A 14,399-nucleotide genomic window follows, 5' to 3' on the forward strand; every position below is an offset into this window, starting at 1 on the left:
TCTAATTGAACTCATAAAAAAAAAAAGTGGTGGGGTGGATGTCAATGGTAGCTGGAAAGAAGAGAATGGGATGTCACATCTAAACTGGTGGCTTTCAACTTCTGAGTTGAATCTTTCCCCACCCTCATGAATCTGAGTGTTCATTCAGGTAATTGGCTACAGTGGAAATCAATGAGTGTGAGTTGCAGTTAAACTCACCTCTCCCAGTGGCTTCCACTCCTCAGTAATGAGCAGTTTAAGCAGCCCCAAGGGATGCTTTGGTAGATGACACTCAAGAAACAGTGTGTGGAGGTGAACGGTTTTTTGGGTTTTTTTCATTCTTTAGCTTTTGATTGTATCAAACAGCAGGTGGGATATTATTTCCCTGACGAGGGATCAGTCTGATGCCTGCCTCCCTGCATTGAAAATGTGGAGTCAACCACTGCATTGCCAGGGACGTCCACATGGTGAACTCACTGCTGATTTGGTGGTACTTTATTATTTTTTGACCATGGCCACACAGCTTGCAGGATTTTAGTTCCCTGACTTGGGATCAAACCTGTGCCCCCTGCAGTGGAAGCCCATGGTGTCATAACCACTGGACTGCCAGGGAATTCCTGAAAGTTTAAAGTGTGTTTTCAGTTGTTGCTACAAAGAAGTTAGTTACTTTCCATGGGTGTATCTCCTCACCCAGAGGAGGAGGGCATTCCCATTTGGTCTCTGAGGTCTCCATCATTTCCTGTGGCCGCAGTCACCTGCAAGGGTAAGTCAAAGTACAGACTTCAATATACGTCCTGTAGGCCTGAATTGTCCCCCAGCAGAGAGAACAGGCAAGTACTACTTCTAGCCTGGGAGCATTTTCAATTATAATTTGTCATCACTCAAGGCACAGGTGAACCATGGTGCATATATTAATTTTTCCTCCAAGGTCCCTTGTTTTCATTTGGCTTTAAAACATTATGGTGACTACTCTTATTTTTTTACTTATTGCATGCAATCTATGATTGCCACTGCGGTATACGAGGTCATTCCCCACACTTTCCGCCCAGCTCTATCCAATGCAGTAAGGCTGGCTATTTGTATGTAACTCAGTATACCGTTTCTAATACCATGATTTTTACATTGTATAATTCGTTTTACTATTGGAGCTGACATATGGGAAAAAACCCAACCAGTGTTTAAGATTAAAAAAGAACAAAACAGTACTTTTATTTAAACCATTGTTTCCTGTGTGAATAGTAAGATAATTTATACTTCTTTTTAAAATTTGGAATGCAAGGTCTGCTAATAATAGAACTTAACTTTGCTCCCCTGAAGTGCCCCGAAATACCTCCTACTCCGAAAGCTGGCCTAAAATGTGCTCACTTGTTTGCTCACTCCTTTTTTCTCTTCAGCACCATTTGATATATGTTTCCCAGGACGTAGTGGAGACTTGTAGCCCGAGAGGCTGGAAAATATAACTCCGAATTTCCTACAATCTCAGCTCCACTTTCTCCCGCGCTCCGGCCGGGGGCGGGAACCTTGTTATTGTCACGTGGCCGCGAGGGCTACGGGCCGGGCTGGCCAATGGGCGCGCGCGGGTCCGGGCAGCACCGCCCCTCGGCTGCGGCGCACGGGGACTTGGCGCTCCGCTGAAAGGAGGAAGCGAAAAAGTTTCTTTTGCGGGCAAGAAGGGCTTCGGCGCGCGGACGCTGCTCCCACTGCAACTCTGCCACAGCTGGCCGTTGTTTTCGGTTTCCCTGTCGCTGCCCCGGGGCACGAAAGAGCTCTGCTGTCTGGACTGAGAAAAAAGGGGCTTACCTGCGAGCGCGAGAGGGGGGCGCGCGCACGCGGCCCCAAGCGCCGACGTCCACTCCCGGCTGGAAGTTGGTGCCGGACCCCGAGTGCCCACCGCCTGCGGAGACCCGGGCCGAGCGAGAAGCTGCGGGACCACTATGGGCGCGCCAAGGCTCCGCGCGCTCGCGGCGGCGCTGGGGCTGCTGCTGTGCGAGGTGCTGGGGCACGCGGGCCCGGCCAAGGGCGGCGGCCTCGAGGCGCTGGGGCCGCCTTCTGGGGTCGGCGCTGAGCACCAGTGTCCGGCTCCGTGTCGCTGCCTCGGGGACCTCCTGGACTGCAGTCGCCAGCGGCTGGCGCGCCTTCCCGAGCCGCTTCCGTCCTGGATCGCTCGGCTGTAAGTATTCTTCCAACGGGCGGAGGGGGAACCGCTTGAGTTTCGGGACTGCAGGCTAGGGGCCAGGATGCTAGGCGCGCAGCAGCTTTTTCCGGGGCACCTCCTCTCGGCCCAGGCCTCGAGCGGCGCCCCGCGGGGATGGAAAAGGAGCTGACCGGGCCTCAGTCCCTCTCCATCCCCCGGCGCTTGGCGGACCGCGCAGGTGGGCCCTGGCCTGCCCCACCCGGCCGCCCTTGGGCCACGGGACGAGCCACTGACAACTCCCGCGGGCAGAATCTGCGTCCTGCGCGGAGCTCGCCTAGGGGGCTCAGATGCGCGCCTTGCCAGTCCGGGGCGGGAGAGCTGACACCCTTCGGCCGCCCTGATTTCTCTGTTCTCACTTTACGAGTATGATCCTGCGGCTCCACTATAGTTTCTAACAGGTTTAAGTCACCTTTTGCGTTCCCAACGCTAGTAATCGATCGCGCTCTTTCGTTTGGGAAGCCCTTTCAACAGTTATGGCCCTTAACCAAGCAATGGTAGACATCATTTTGTTGTTCTTTACCCTCGCTTAATTTCGCGTTAGTAAATTACATAAATTCCCCTCTTCGACCAAACTGTAGTACATCCCCATTCCGGTAAGAAGTTGGCAAGACTGAGCAGTAGATATGGAAGGGAAGGAACTAGAGTTTTTTCAGAACCGAAGGCGTGATTTCTGTGGCTTCTCAGCGCGACCAGGCGGTTTAGGAGAGAGCGCTGGGTGCTGTTATGCAAGTTTTTGGATGCTAGGTATGAAGTCTGAAAAACCTGAAATCACTGCCAACTGCGTGAAAGAACAAGGAAGAAAATGTCGTTTAGTTGGAAAGGCTAATTTTTTCCAAATGTCGTCTCCTTGTTCTCTCCGAGCCCTCGTTTTGTTAAAATTGGGGGACTGGCGCAAAATGTTAACAGTCAAAACTTGTATTTCTTTCTTTCTTTTTAAGTAGCTGTCCTGTTGAAAAAAAGCAAAAGTGCAGTCCATTGTTAACACTCAGATTTGGGCCTAACAGAGTAGTAGTGGAGATTTGAAACTTTTGAAACTTATCAACTATCCTAACATTCCAAATAGTAGTGGTAGAAAGTTTGGACAGGTTGTTTAAAAAACTGTGTTTTTAAATCTCTATGCTCACCGAAGTCTTTTTTTGTGAAATATAGAATTGTCAACTATGGGAAAGCATATGCTTTGTGTTGATGTGCCTTAATTTTTAAAAAAAGTTTAGAGAGTTTTAGATTGGTATGTAATCTCTTATCGTGGGATGTCTTGTTTAGTAGTTTTTATTACAATTGAAGAAGGAGATAAGGACTTTAACCTAAAACAGGGAGACTTTCAATTAGTTGCGGCTAATTCTGTTCAATTGCCTCTTGTGGAGGTCATGCTGCCTTATTCATGAGATGTGAATGGCTCTATTGACAACATGTGGAACTGAACATTTGAATGACTGGAGGTGAACACTTATAAATAATAGAGGGTTGAGGAAGAATGAACATAGTGCTTCCTGGGGTGTGTTTAGAAGGGCTCAGATCATTCACGTGCTCTAACTTTCAGTCGTTTCCCGAGTTAAGTGACCTGCCGGATCATGCCGGCGTGCAATATATTTTTGTGTGAATGTCTTTTTAAAAAATTGGACATCTTAAAAAAAAAACTGTAGTGCTCTTGATTAGAAGTTGAGTTAAACCAAAAGGGGCTTGATACCTATTTAAACATTGTCTTAAAAGTAGTTGACCTAATTAGGATTTTGTTTTCCAGATAATTTGGTGGCACACTAAAAACAAATTACAGTTTATTTGGTTAGCACAATCTTTAATAACATTTCCGCCAGCAGTAAATTGTCTCAATACAAGTCCACATTCCTTGAATGTATGTGAAAATAAGTTCCACTTGTGCAAATAAGCGCTAGGTCTGTTGTCGGAAGCCCCACCCTGATCACTCACTGGACAGCTCTGTCATTCTTGTACATGTGTGACTTTTAACCAACTTTGTAGTTGTCACCAAACCATGTGGTCCAGGTTCTTTATTGTAAATGTTTCTTTTCTTTGTGCCTAAAGCTCTAGAGGTCTCCTCTCTCCACCTTTGAAATGAGCAGAAAAATGCATAGAATTGAGCTTTAACTTCTCTGTTATTTGGTGTTTGGAACAGGAGGCATAAGATAGCTGCTGCTTAAATTTTACTTAATTAGAAAAGCTTTTCGGTAGACTGGCCCCGACTTTAGAAATACGTAACAAAATGCATGTTCTTCCCCACATCTTAACTTCCTTTTCCTCAGGTAATTAAGAAAGTCAGTTTGCCTTAGAAATATTTCATGAGAGCGTTCTTCAGAAAAAGTTTGGTGCATAGCTTTTGTTTCATTTGTTCAATTGGCAAGTTAAAAATGTAATCTCTTTAATACACATGTGTGTATGTATTTTTTCCACTTTATTCACTTGTGATTTAGGGGCATAAGAATCCCATGGGTGAAAAGTTGAATTGTTTGAGCTGTAAAATAATAATATCACAGTTCTCTTTTTAAAAACAAAGGAACTTCTAATACTTTAATGAAAGTGGCTCTTAAAACGGTCACTATTTGAAGCATCCCTTACAACTCTCTTTAAAGGCAGACTTGAGTTTACATCTAGACTGTGTGCTTGCAAGGAGTTCTGAACCCAAAGAGGAGGGCTAGTTAGAATATGTTTACTTAGGCAAGGGAGGGAAAACTTGCCCAGTTGTCAGTAAGAGCTTCAAGTAGTTTTAAAACCTCACTGGAATTTCAGAATTATTTGTCTTATCACAACAGAAAGGTTTGGGTTAGCTGAGCTCAGGCCAAAAAAAAAAAAAGTCTGGAAGGTACTTTGCTGGTGTGACTTCTTTAGTGTCTGCCTGTTATAAATCCTCTGGTCCGTACCAGAACTGGGGCTGGGGTTGGGGGGTAATAGTCCTTCTGGTTTTCACAGCTGTTTTTCTGTATTTTCCAGACGAAAACTTGAACATAGCTGGCTGATTTATGAGTCACTTTGGATCAGTGTCTTAAAACAGCTACAGCCCTGGCTTTTTGTTTTTCAGCTTTCCAGATTTCTGCTGAATTAGCAGCTCTACAGGCCCCAGTGGGGTTGATTAAGAAGCTGTGCCGGATTTGCATTTTAAAATTTGACTTGGAAGTCAGATTTCCAAATGCTAAAAGGAAGAAAATGAGTGCTGGGACCAAATGTTGTAAATGAATTATTTTCATATATATTTACCTGCTTTCTAATATGCAAGAAGAGAGACTTCTCTCTCCTGTGTAGAGTTTGGTTTTCAGGTGTTTGGGCAGCTGAGTTTTGGGTAAATAGTTAACACCTCTCTGCCTCACCACCTTTCCCATTTATTAACCTCATTACAAAAAGTTTTTTTAGAAAAGGTTTCCTGGGGAGGATGTTCATTACTGGAACTCTAAAAACAAAGAATCTGCCTGCCTTACTGACTGTAACGGGATTTCAGAAAACATTGACGTTTTATAAGTTGAATCTGTTTTTAGTGGTATTTTTAGTGATCTAGCCATAAAAAACAATACAAGGGAAGATTTACAAAAATGTGACATCCTTGGATCATTTCTGAAACAAACTGTATGAAACCTAAATTTAAGTGCATTAAAAGTTTCAAGGCTTCAAGTATTTATTAGCAGTAAGAGTCACTTCAGTCACTTCTTTTTCTCTCCCACATATACTGTGGTTTTAATAGTACACAAAACTCAGGAATGGAAGTGTGTTGCAGTAACTGTTTCAGGCTGCCTGCTCCTGCTTATGGATCAGAAATGAGGGGTCCCCAGCATGTGTTCTCTGAAGACAGTCTCTCATTTTAAAGGTCTTTTGTTGGAGATTTCATCCCACTACTGGTGAGGAGGAGGAAAAAAGTTGAAGCATTCCATCTTTTTTTAACTTTTATTTTTCTCACAGTGTGGCCCTGAGAAAAATGAGAGAGTGGAATTTTTGTTTTTTTCTCATTAGAAAGGAAATCACCTGTGTGAGCTGGAAATGCCAGATGGGTGCCCCCTTTCCTCTGAACAATAGGGATGCAGCCCAATAGGCTGAGTGCAACGTTCTTTAGTTAAGTGAGTCCAAATGAGCCTTTCTGTTGATTCAGGCTACCTCCCAGGTGAAGGCCTCTTTTCCTTGGTTGTTTTTTTTAAAGCCCGTGGGAAATCTGTGACTGTCTGTGGTGCTAAAAGCACACAGGTTTTTGTCTGAATCCGAATGTGAGTTGTTGGACTCACGGTTTCCTTGATGAACTCCAGATGGACTCGAGCTGGGCTGTGAGGGAAAGTGTCTGGCTCCAGCGTGGGGAGCATGCACGGCAGTGGTTGTAATTGCAGGACTTTTATAGTTTAAAGACTGTGCCAGGTTTTTTTTTTTTCCTTCATGTTGTAACTCTACCAGAACGAATCTACTCATGTCTGTTACTGTCCGGTAGGTCTTTGGGCAAACATGTTTCAAATAAAACCTTTGCAAAAAAAAATTACTCTTTTTTTCCTTTTAGGTGAAATAGATCCAGGTTTATTCTCAAAACAAAAAATGCAAAGACTGAAAAAGGATCTCTGATTTCTAATTGTTAATGAATGTACACAGAGTAACACTGGGCTTCTCTGAATGTGATTTCTCTGCCCCCCCCTTTTTTTTTTTTGGCAGGGGACAGGCAGGGGGAGTGGCATACTTATGTATATAGCGCATGGTTCTTGCTCTTCTCCAGTCAAGTTTGGTTATCTCTAACTTGGGTTATTTAAAAATCTTCACTTTTAAACACTGAAAAAATTAATCTGGTAGGATTGGATACACATATTTCAGTGGGAGAGCTTTCGCCCATCCTGTTTGTCAGGCTGGCCTTCAGTAGATGTTCAGCCCTGTCATTTTCTTTAGACCAGTTTGAAGGCACATAGTCAGTGTTACCAAGTAAGTATTTTGCCAGATTTTGTTTCACACTTTGACTCTTGAATGCTGAGCTGATGGCCTGTCCTAGAACACTGAACATTTAGGAGTTTGGTTTTGCTTTCTTTTAAATACTGATGTCCTGTAGAAATGTTACTAAGTTATAAGGAATCTCTGAGTTAGAAGCAGTTTTATTTTAATGATTGAAAAGAAACCTGATCACGGGTTCTGATGATGCTGGGAGGGATTGGGGGCAGGAGGAGAAGGGGACAACCGAAGATGAGATGGCTGGATGGCATCACTGACTCGATGGACGTGAGTCTGAGTGAACTCCAGGAGATGGTGATGGACAGGGAGGCCTGGTGTGCTGCGATTCATGGGGTCGCAAAGAGTCGGCCATGACTGAGCAACTGAACTGAACAGTCTGCTTAACTGTGTTAGGTGGTTGATGTGCTTTAAATTACACATTATATTGATATATTTAGATTTGGGGAAATTCAGGAAAGCAAAGGTTGGGTTGTTTTTACCCTCGCAATACATGCGCACACACATACACACACAGAAGTTGGGTTGTTTCCTACCCTCTCAACACACTCTCACACCCCAGTACTTTAAATAACTCGGTGTCTAAAACCAGGGAAACATGTATGAAAAGCAATTTTTACTTTGACTGTAATAAGGACTTTGATACTTAGTTTTACGATAATAAAAAGGTTTCTTTAGACATTTTAGTTTCAGCAACCTGCCTAATTAGCCACTTTTCATAAGCTATGACTTCATCATATCAAGTTGGAAGTGAGGAGATGGCAGGGGGTGGGGAGGGTGAGGCAAAACAACCAGTTCACAAAGATCTGTTCACCCTGGGCCAAAAACCATCTCCTAAAACATTTGCGGGCTTGGAGCATTTGAATCTGCCAGTCTCCTAAACCAATTTTGTCCTCAGAGTTTGTATTTTGGATTTTGCCCTTTAGTTTATGCACAGGATAGACCAATTATTTCTCATGTTGTAGCTGGTGTTGAGAGAGAGAGAGTTCATAAATCCACTCTGTCTTGCACATCATTAAGCACTGTTAGTGATTTTTGGAAACTACTTACAATTTTATTTTTGTTCCCCTCCCCCGCCCCCCCAACAGGGACTTAAGTCACAACAGATTGTCTTTCATCAAGGCAAGTTCCTTGAGCCACCTTCACAGCCTTCGAGAAGTGTGAGTTCAGCTCTTTCCTGTTTTGAGGTTTGAATCAAATATATTACCCATCACAGTATTTGATTGTAAAGAGTATTTGGGTTACAATAATTATTGGGTTGACCAAAAAGTTCATTCAGGTTTTTCCATACCATCTTACAGAAAAACTGGAGTGAACTTTTTGGTCAACCCAATATTTAAAACCTTTAACTTGGGAGAGGGATCTTTCAATGAATTTATAATGTTTTCACCTTTACGGAATACAGATTGTGTAATCAGCTTCTCTTTCTCTCTCTCTCTCTTTGGCATTTATAGGAAACTGAACAACAATGAACTGGAGACCATTCCAAATTTAGGACCAGTTACAGCAAACATTACACTTCTCTCCTTGTAAGTGGATATTAGAAGGATTTCACATGTATGTTTGCATGGACCGTGGCGAGCAGTTTCATATGGGCTAGACTACAGATCTTACAAGCACAATATGCTTCCTTTAAACTGGTTAACTTGTTTCCCAGCCCCTCTCTCTCTTTCTCTCACTCCTAAATTTTGAGCATCATTGTAGCAAGGATGCTTTATACATTGCTATCCTTCGCTGCTGTGACCTCCAAGATTCAGAGAAGCCACCTTCACACGCCAGAGATGTGTGCTTGATTATGGTAGTCTAGGACTTAAACTCTGGTATCGCTCAATATTTGGCATGGGATCTATAGATCCAGCATTATATAGTTCTGTGGAGAATAAGCTATTTGGGGAGGAGAAATGGAGTTGAAAGCATTGGGGTGTCCTCTTTTAAGTGTGGCACCTGCAGTGGAAATCAAGTTGAGAAACATCAAACTATCCACTTTATACAGTTAAAATTCAATAGGTGATTAAGTTAGAAGTATCATTGCATGTCTTTTTGCATATCTGAGTTTTCAGATAAGATTAAAATTGTGTTACATTTTTCTGTATTATTAGGTCATGATGTGTTTATACTTACACATTGGAGATGTTTTAGAATAATTTTGACTTTCAGCCTTTAAAGTCATTTCGAAGGAGCATGGTTTGATTTCTGAAATGAAGTAGTTTACCACATCCATCTTGATTAATTTAAAAATACATTGAAGCCACTGAAGTTAAAAATGTTTTCCTTCTTTAAACAACTTAAGGGAAAAAAACACCATTGTTAGTTGCATCTGGGCAAGGTGTTGGGAGGGTTGAAATTATACAGTAAATTTCAGGAAAGCTGTTCAATTAATTAAAGTGATCACTACCCAATTGCTTACATCTGGTGATTTATAGAGGTTTGTTTTTACTGAGAGCCCAGGTCAGCTAAGTCACGGGTGCAGCCGCTGTGTCTGCTTTCCTCTGTTTGAATAAGAACTGAGTGACATTTGATACTGATGTGGTTTTTTCAAAGATCAGAAACAGAAAGGAATAAAAAAAAAAGTTGGTATTTGACAAATAAACACTGAATTTAAAGAAAGATTTTTATGCTAGCGTACATACCTGTTTTGTCTTTCCCAACTGCTTAAAATGTTGGAGTCTGAATGGAGCACTGCTTTTGGTGTCTTTAATATCTTTCGCTGTTCTCATTTGACCAAGGGGGCCTATTTAAACCCCAGGGAATGACACTTCTTTGCCCCGCTGTCCTTGCCCTGTGTATTGGCAGATCCTGTCAGCATGTTGAAAGGGTCTTGAGGGTCCTTGCATGCTTCATGGTTGAGAGGGTCTGCAGTGGGGTTTTAGAATCTGGGTGGGTTGAGGAAAAAACAGTATTCATTTGGGCATGGTATAGAGTTGAAAGCGAAAGAACTTGTAAGGAAATTAGAAAGTTCTATCAGAAGTAAATAACCCGGTGGTTTTACATTTTAAAGCTATAATTTTGTAATTAGAAAACTGAAATGACATCTGGAAAATTAGAAACCTTCAATATTTGAGCTCTTCTCTGTTTTGTTTGCCTTTCACCTGAGTGAATGCTGAGTAATCTTTCCTGAATTTGAATAATCTCACTTTCTTTTCCCTTAATTTGTTGTAGTGCATCTAACCAGGGGTTGCTTTGTTCCTCCAATAAAATGGTAGATCCTGTTTATTACCTAGATTACATAGACTCTGTAAAGAGTAATTTACCTCATGGGCCTGCTAATTCAATGTGCATAGTAAAAATTGTTTTTATACTTATGAAGTGTCTTGAAAAATTTACTTTCCTGGCTGTTCCCCTCTATAAATGTTTTGTTTTCTTCTGTAGGCTTTTTTTTTTTTTTTTGTAATACACAGTCATTGTTTCTAAAGCACTGTTAATTTCTGTCTGGCATAGGGTAGACTGTTTCAGTTTATATAGATGCACTTGAAAAATAACCAGAGCTGAAAGTCAGTACTTAAATACATTTCTGAAATTTCAAAAAAAGAAAATTGTTAAACTGCATAATGTGGCTCAGATTGGAAATTTGCTATGGCATCACCATTAAATCCCATATCTTTTCAGTAGGTCCCCAAACTGTTTGACTTCTGTTCAGATTTTTAAAGAAACATTTTGTGAGGGAAGACATTTTTCTGGGTAATTTGTACAAGTTAAATAATTTGAAGATGTGTTAAAAAAAAAACTCAATTGTAGTCTTGAGCATAAGATTTTTTAAATTTTTATTTATTTATTTTTGGGCTTCACTCGGTCTCTGCTGCTGCACATGGGCTTTGTCTAATTGCAGGGAGCGGGGACTACTCTCTCGTTGTGGTGCTCAGGCTTCTCCTTGTGGTGGCTTCGAGCTCTAGAGTGTTCAGACTTCATTAGTTGTGGCACGTGGCCTTAGTTGCCCCATGGCACGTGGGATCTTCACTGACCAGGAATTGAACCATGTCTCCTGCATTGGCAGGCAGATTTTTAACCACTGGACCACCAGGGAAGCCTGAGCCTGAGGTTTAATGTCTGTGCCCATACACTTGCTGCTCTGTGTGGTGGGGGCTCCTCCTAGCTGGGGAGGTTAGATGCAGGGGAGACTGTGCCTGGTAAGACCCTCCTCTTCTCTCAGACGCAAGAGCCAGCAGCTAATATTGGGTCAACTGTCAGCCCTTGGCCAGAGATGGTTTCAGCCAGGGACCAGTTCTGGTAATGTCAAGGAAGCCTGGTAAAATGCCAGCATCTTGGGATGATGGGCGAATGAGCATTGAGCTTCCCCTCTAGCAAAGCTCATCACCATATTAGCGAACTTTCAGGATGTGAGAGACCTGAGTAGGCTTGCTTTCCTCTGAATCCCACAAAGCACTAGTTCAGAAGTCTGACATGCTAGGAGCAAAATGTGGTTTGTGTTCTGTGTTTACTTCTCCTCATTTCCTAGCCACACATGGCAGGATGGTATATTTTAAGGGAAGAAATGGAATAAATTTTCGGAATGAGCATATTCTGTACTAAAACTGTTGACCTGGCATAAGCAAGGTGATTTTATCAGATGTAATAGTTCTGGCTTCTTGTCATGTGGCATAAGCTGTCCAAGCATTGGACGTTTTTGTTTTTCTCTTTTTGGAGGGAGCAGCCATGGGAGATCTTATTAGTTCGCCTATCAGAGATCAAACCCAGGCCCCTTGCACTAGAAGTTGCGGCAGTCTTAACCACTGGGCTGCCCGGGAAGTCGCACATTGGACATTTTTGAAACCTGTGGCCTGAGTTAGGGCAGATTTGAATCTGTAAGTTATGTAGCATTACTGTTGAACCAAAGAGGCCTTATTGGTCATTCAGTAGAGCTAGTTGGGTCTTATCTTGATTGATGGTTTATATGATACTGTCCAAAATGCAGATGTTTTGCCTGGTATCTTAAGACCTGAAAAGATTTAAGTCAAGGAATGTCAAAGATGTACCCAGATTAATGCTTTTTGGTGGGGCCCAAGTAGATCCATTTAAGACTTCTACCTTGCTGAGACTCTGCTATTACATAAATACTTCTGAATTACTGATAGAGTCAGCTTATCATGACCAAACAAGCCTTTTCTCATTATCATCTCAAAAGTGGATCATTTCTCTGAAGTCCATCCTTTTCTTCATAACCTGTCATTTTCCCAGAGATGACAGTATCATCCTTCTAGGGAGGTTATCATAAATATGGATCACTTTGCCAGTGGGACCTCAACATGTGTGATCTATGGATGATGGACTGCCATTGAAGAGATTTAAAGAAAAGTGAGATGATCGGTTTTGCCGTTGGAAGACATCACTCAGACTCTAGTGTGGAGAATGGCAGTGGCCAGGAGAGGGGCTTAAAGGAGCCCGATGATGAAGCAGCCACTACAGCTGCCCCGGAGCGATGGTGGCGCCGTTCTCCTGCAGTGCAGCTGCCATCAGTTCAGCAGAACAGCGCTTGGAAGCAAAACGCAAGGTGAATGGCTTACAGTTAATTGCCAGCTCTTTTCTTTGCCGGTTTGCAACCTTGGGCAGGGTACAGTCTGCACTTCCTACTCTGTAAAATGAGGAGAATAATAGTGCCCACCTCATTGGATTGTTGTGAAGACTGGGGGAGAGAATACAGTGAAACCGGCCTACCATGGACTGAGTGCTCAGTGGAAATGAGCCACAGGCATGGGGATGACGTCATTCATTCAGCCAGAATTTATGGAAGAAACAAATGGTGCCAGCTTCTGCTTAGTGTGCAGGGAACAAAGCAGAAAAGCTTCCTCTTATTGTGAAGCTTCCATCCAAGTGGAGGGATGAGAGAAAATTAGTAAACAAACTTTAAAAGATAACTTCAGTTCTTCGATAACGGCTGTGAAGAAAAAGAAAGGGCAGAGGGATCGAGAGCTAGGTCAGCTGCCCTTTAGGGTGGTCGGGAAGGCTGATTTCTGAAGATTTCCAAGACCTGCTCTGTGCCCGGTGCTGTTCGAAGATGGAGGTTCCACACTGAACAAATTAGAAGTTGTGCCATCTTGGGGCTGACCTGCTCAGGGAAAGAGAAAGGAGATAAAATAAGTGGAAGATGTGGTCAGAAGATGCTAAGTGCTGGGGAGAGAGGATGTAAAGGAGTGTGTATGGTAGACAAGGAGGGGGGTTTACAGTTTTAAATGGGATTGAAGGGAGCGGCTCAGTGGGAACGTAACACTTGGTTCAGAGCCTGCAGGTGAGGGAGGGAGTCATGAGAAGTGTCCTGAGTGGTATGTGGGGGGAGGAAGGGGCCCTGTCCTTAAGCCTCCCCTGTCCTGTTCCAGTCCCTTCTTGCCTTGTATATTCACCTGTGACATGGCCATAAAATGACTTTGTCTTATTTTCCTCCTCTATCATGACGCCTCTGGGGTTGACTCTTATTTTTCCTAGCGCTTAATGCAGGTTTTATGGCATACATACATACATACATGCACACATGCATGCTCAGTCGCTTCCGTAGTGTCCGACTCTTTGCGACCCTGTGGACTGGAGCCTGCCAGGCTCCTGTCCATGGGGATTCTCCAGGCAAGAATCCTGGAGTGGGTTGCCATGCCCTCCTCCAGAGGATCTTTCCAACCTCGGGACCGAATCTGCCTCTCTTATGTTTTCTGCATAGGCAGGCAGGTTCTTTACCACTAGTGCCACCTGGGAATCCCCCATGGCATACAATCAGTGTTTAATTAATATATGAATTGAATTAGGGAGCATTTATGGAACAGCACCTATACTTAGTAGTATTCAAACAAATCTCCTAGAGACTTAGTCCATAGCAAAGGCTAAAAATATACAGTGGAGATAAAGAGTACCTGTATCTTACTGACGTTCAGTTATGCATGCTTGGCAGTGAATAAAATAAATGATAACCACAATAATAATGATTAAAGGAAAGAAAAACACAAGAGAATTTAAGTAGCCAAAGGATTCAACTCACCAATCTTAAGTGGTGATCACATGTCCTGGAGTGTGTGTGAAATGAAAGTGTGCAGTAGATAAAAGCTCCCTTTCTGTTTGTCTTTCTCAGTTTGTCTGTCTCAGCCCATGGAGGATGACTTTGGTCTTCAGAAATAGAGATGTTTTCTAGCCTGTTGGGCCTGAAATGCATGTGAATGAACTATTTCATCATGGCTTGAAGTAAAAATTCAGAATACAAAACCACAAAACACAAAATTGATCTATCCAAACACCAAAGGGAAAACTGGCCCTATAGGAATTATTGAGACACAGGATACGTGTCTGCATAAAAATACCTTTGCTAGTGTTTGAAGGGTTCAGGGGCTTCCCCAGTGGCTCA

General features: G+C 42.9%; 1 protein-coding gene across 1 annotated transcript in view; it reads left to right on the forward strand.

The window, feature by feature from the left end:
* The first annotated feature begins 305 nt into the window (after positions 1 to 305).
* LRIG3 (leucine rich repeats and immunoglobulin like domains 3) overlaps positions 306 to 14,399 on the forward strand; it is a 52,839-nt gene continuing 38,745 nt past the window's right edge. Inside the window, exons 1-3 of the mRNA XM_069584788.1 lie at positions 306 to 2,149; positions 8,173 to 8,244; positions 8,539 to 8,613. Coding sequence (XP_069440889.1) covers positions 1,914 to 2,149; positions 8,173 to 8,244; positions 8,539 to 8,613 — 383 coding nt within the window. The 5' untranslated portion in view covers positions 306 to 1,913. The remainder of the gene's footprint in view (positions 2,150 to 8,172; positions 8,245 to 8,538; positions 8,614 to 14,399) is intronic.

The sequence above is a fragment of the Ovis canadensis genome, chromosome 3 (genome assembly GCF_042477335.2).
Source record: "Ovis canadensis isolate MfBH-ARS-UI-01 breed Bighorn chromosome 3, ARS-UI_OviCan_v2, whole genome shotgun sequence".
Taxonomy (NCBI): domain Eukaryota; kingdom Metazoa; phylum Chordata; class Mammalia; order Artiodactyla; family Bovidae; genus Ovis; species Ovis canadensis.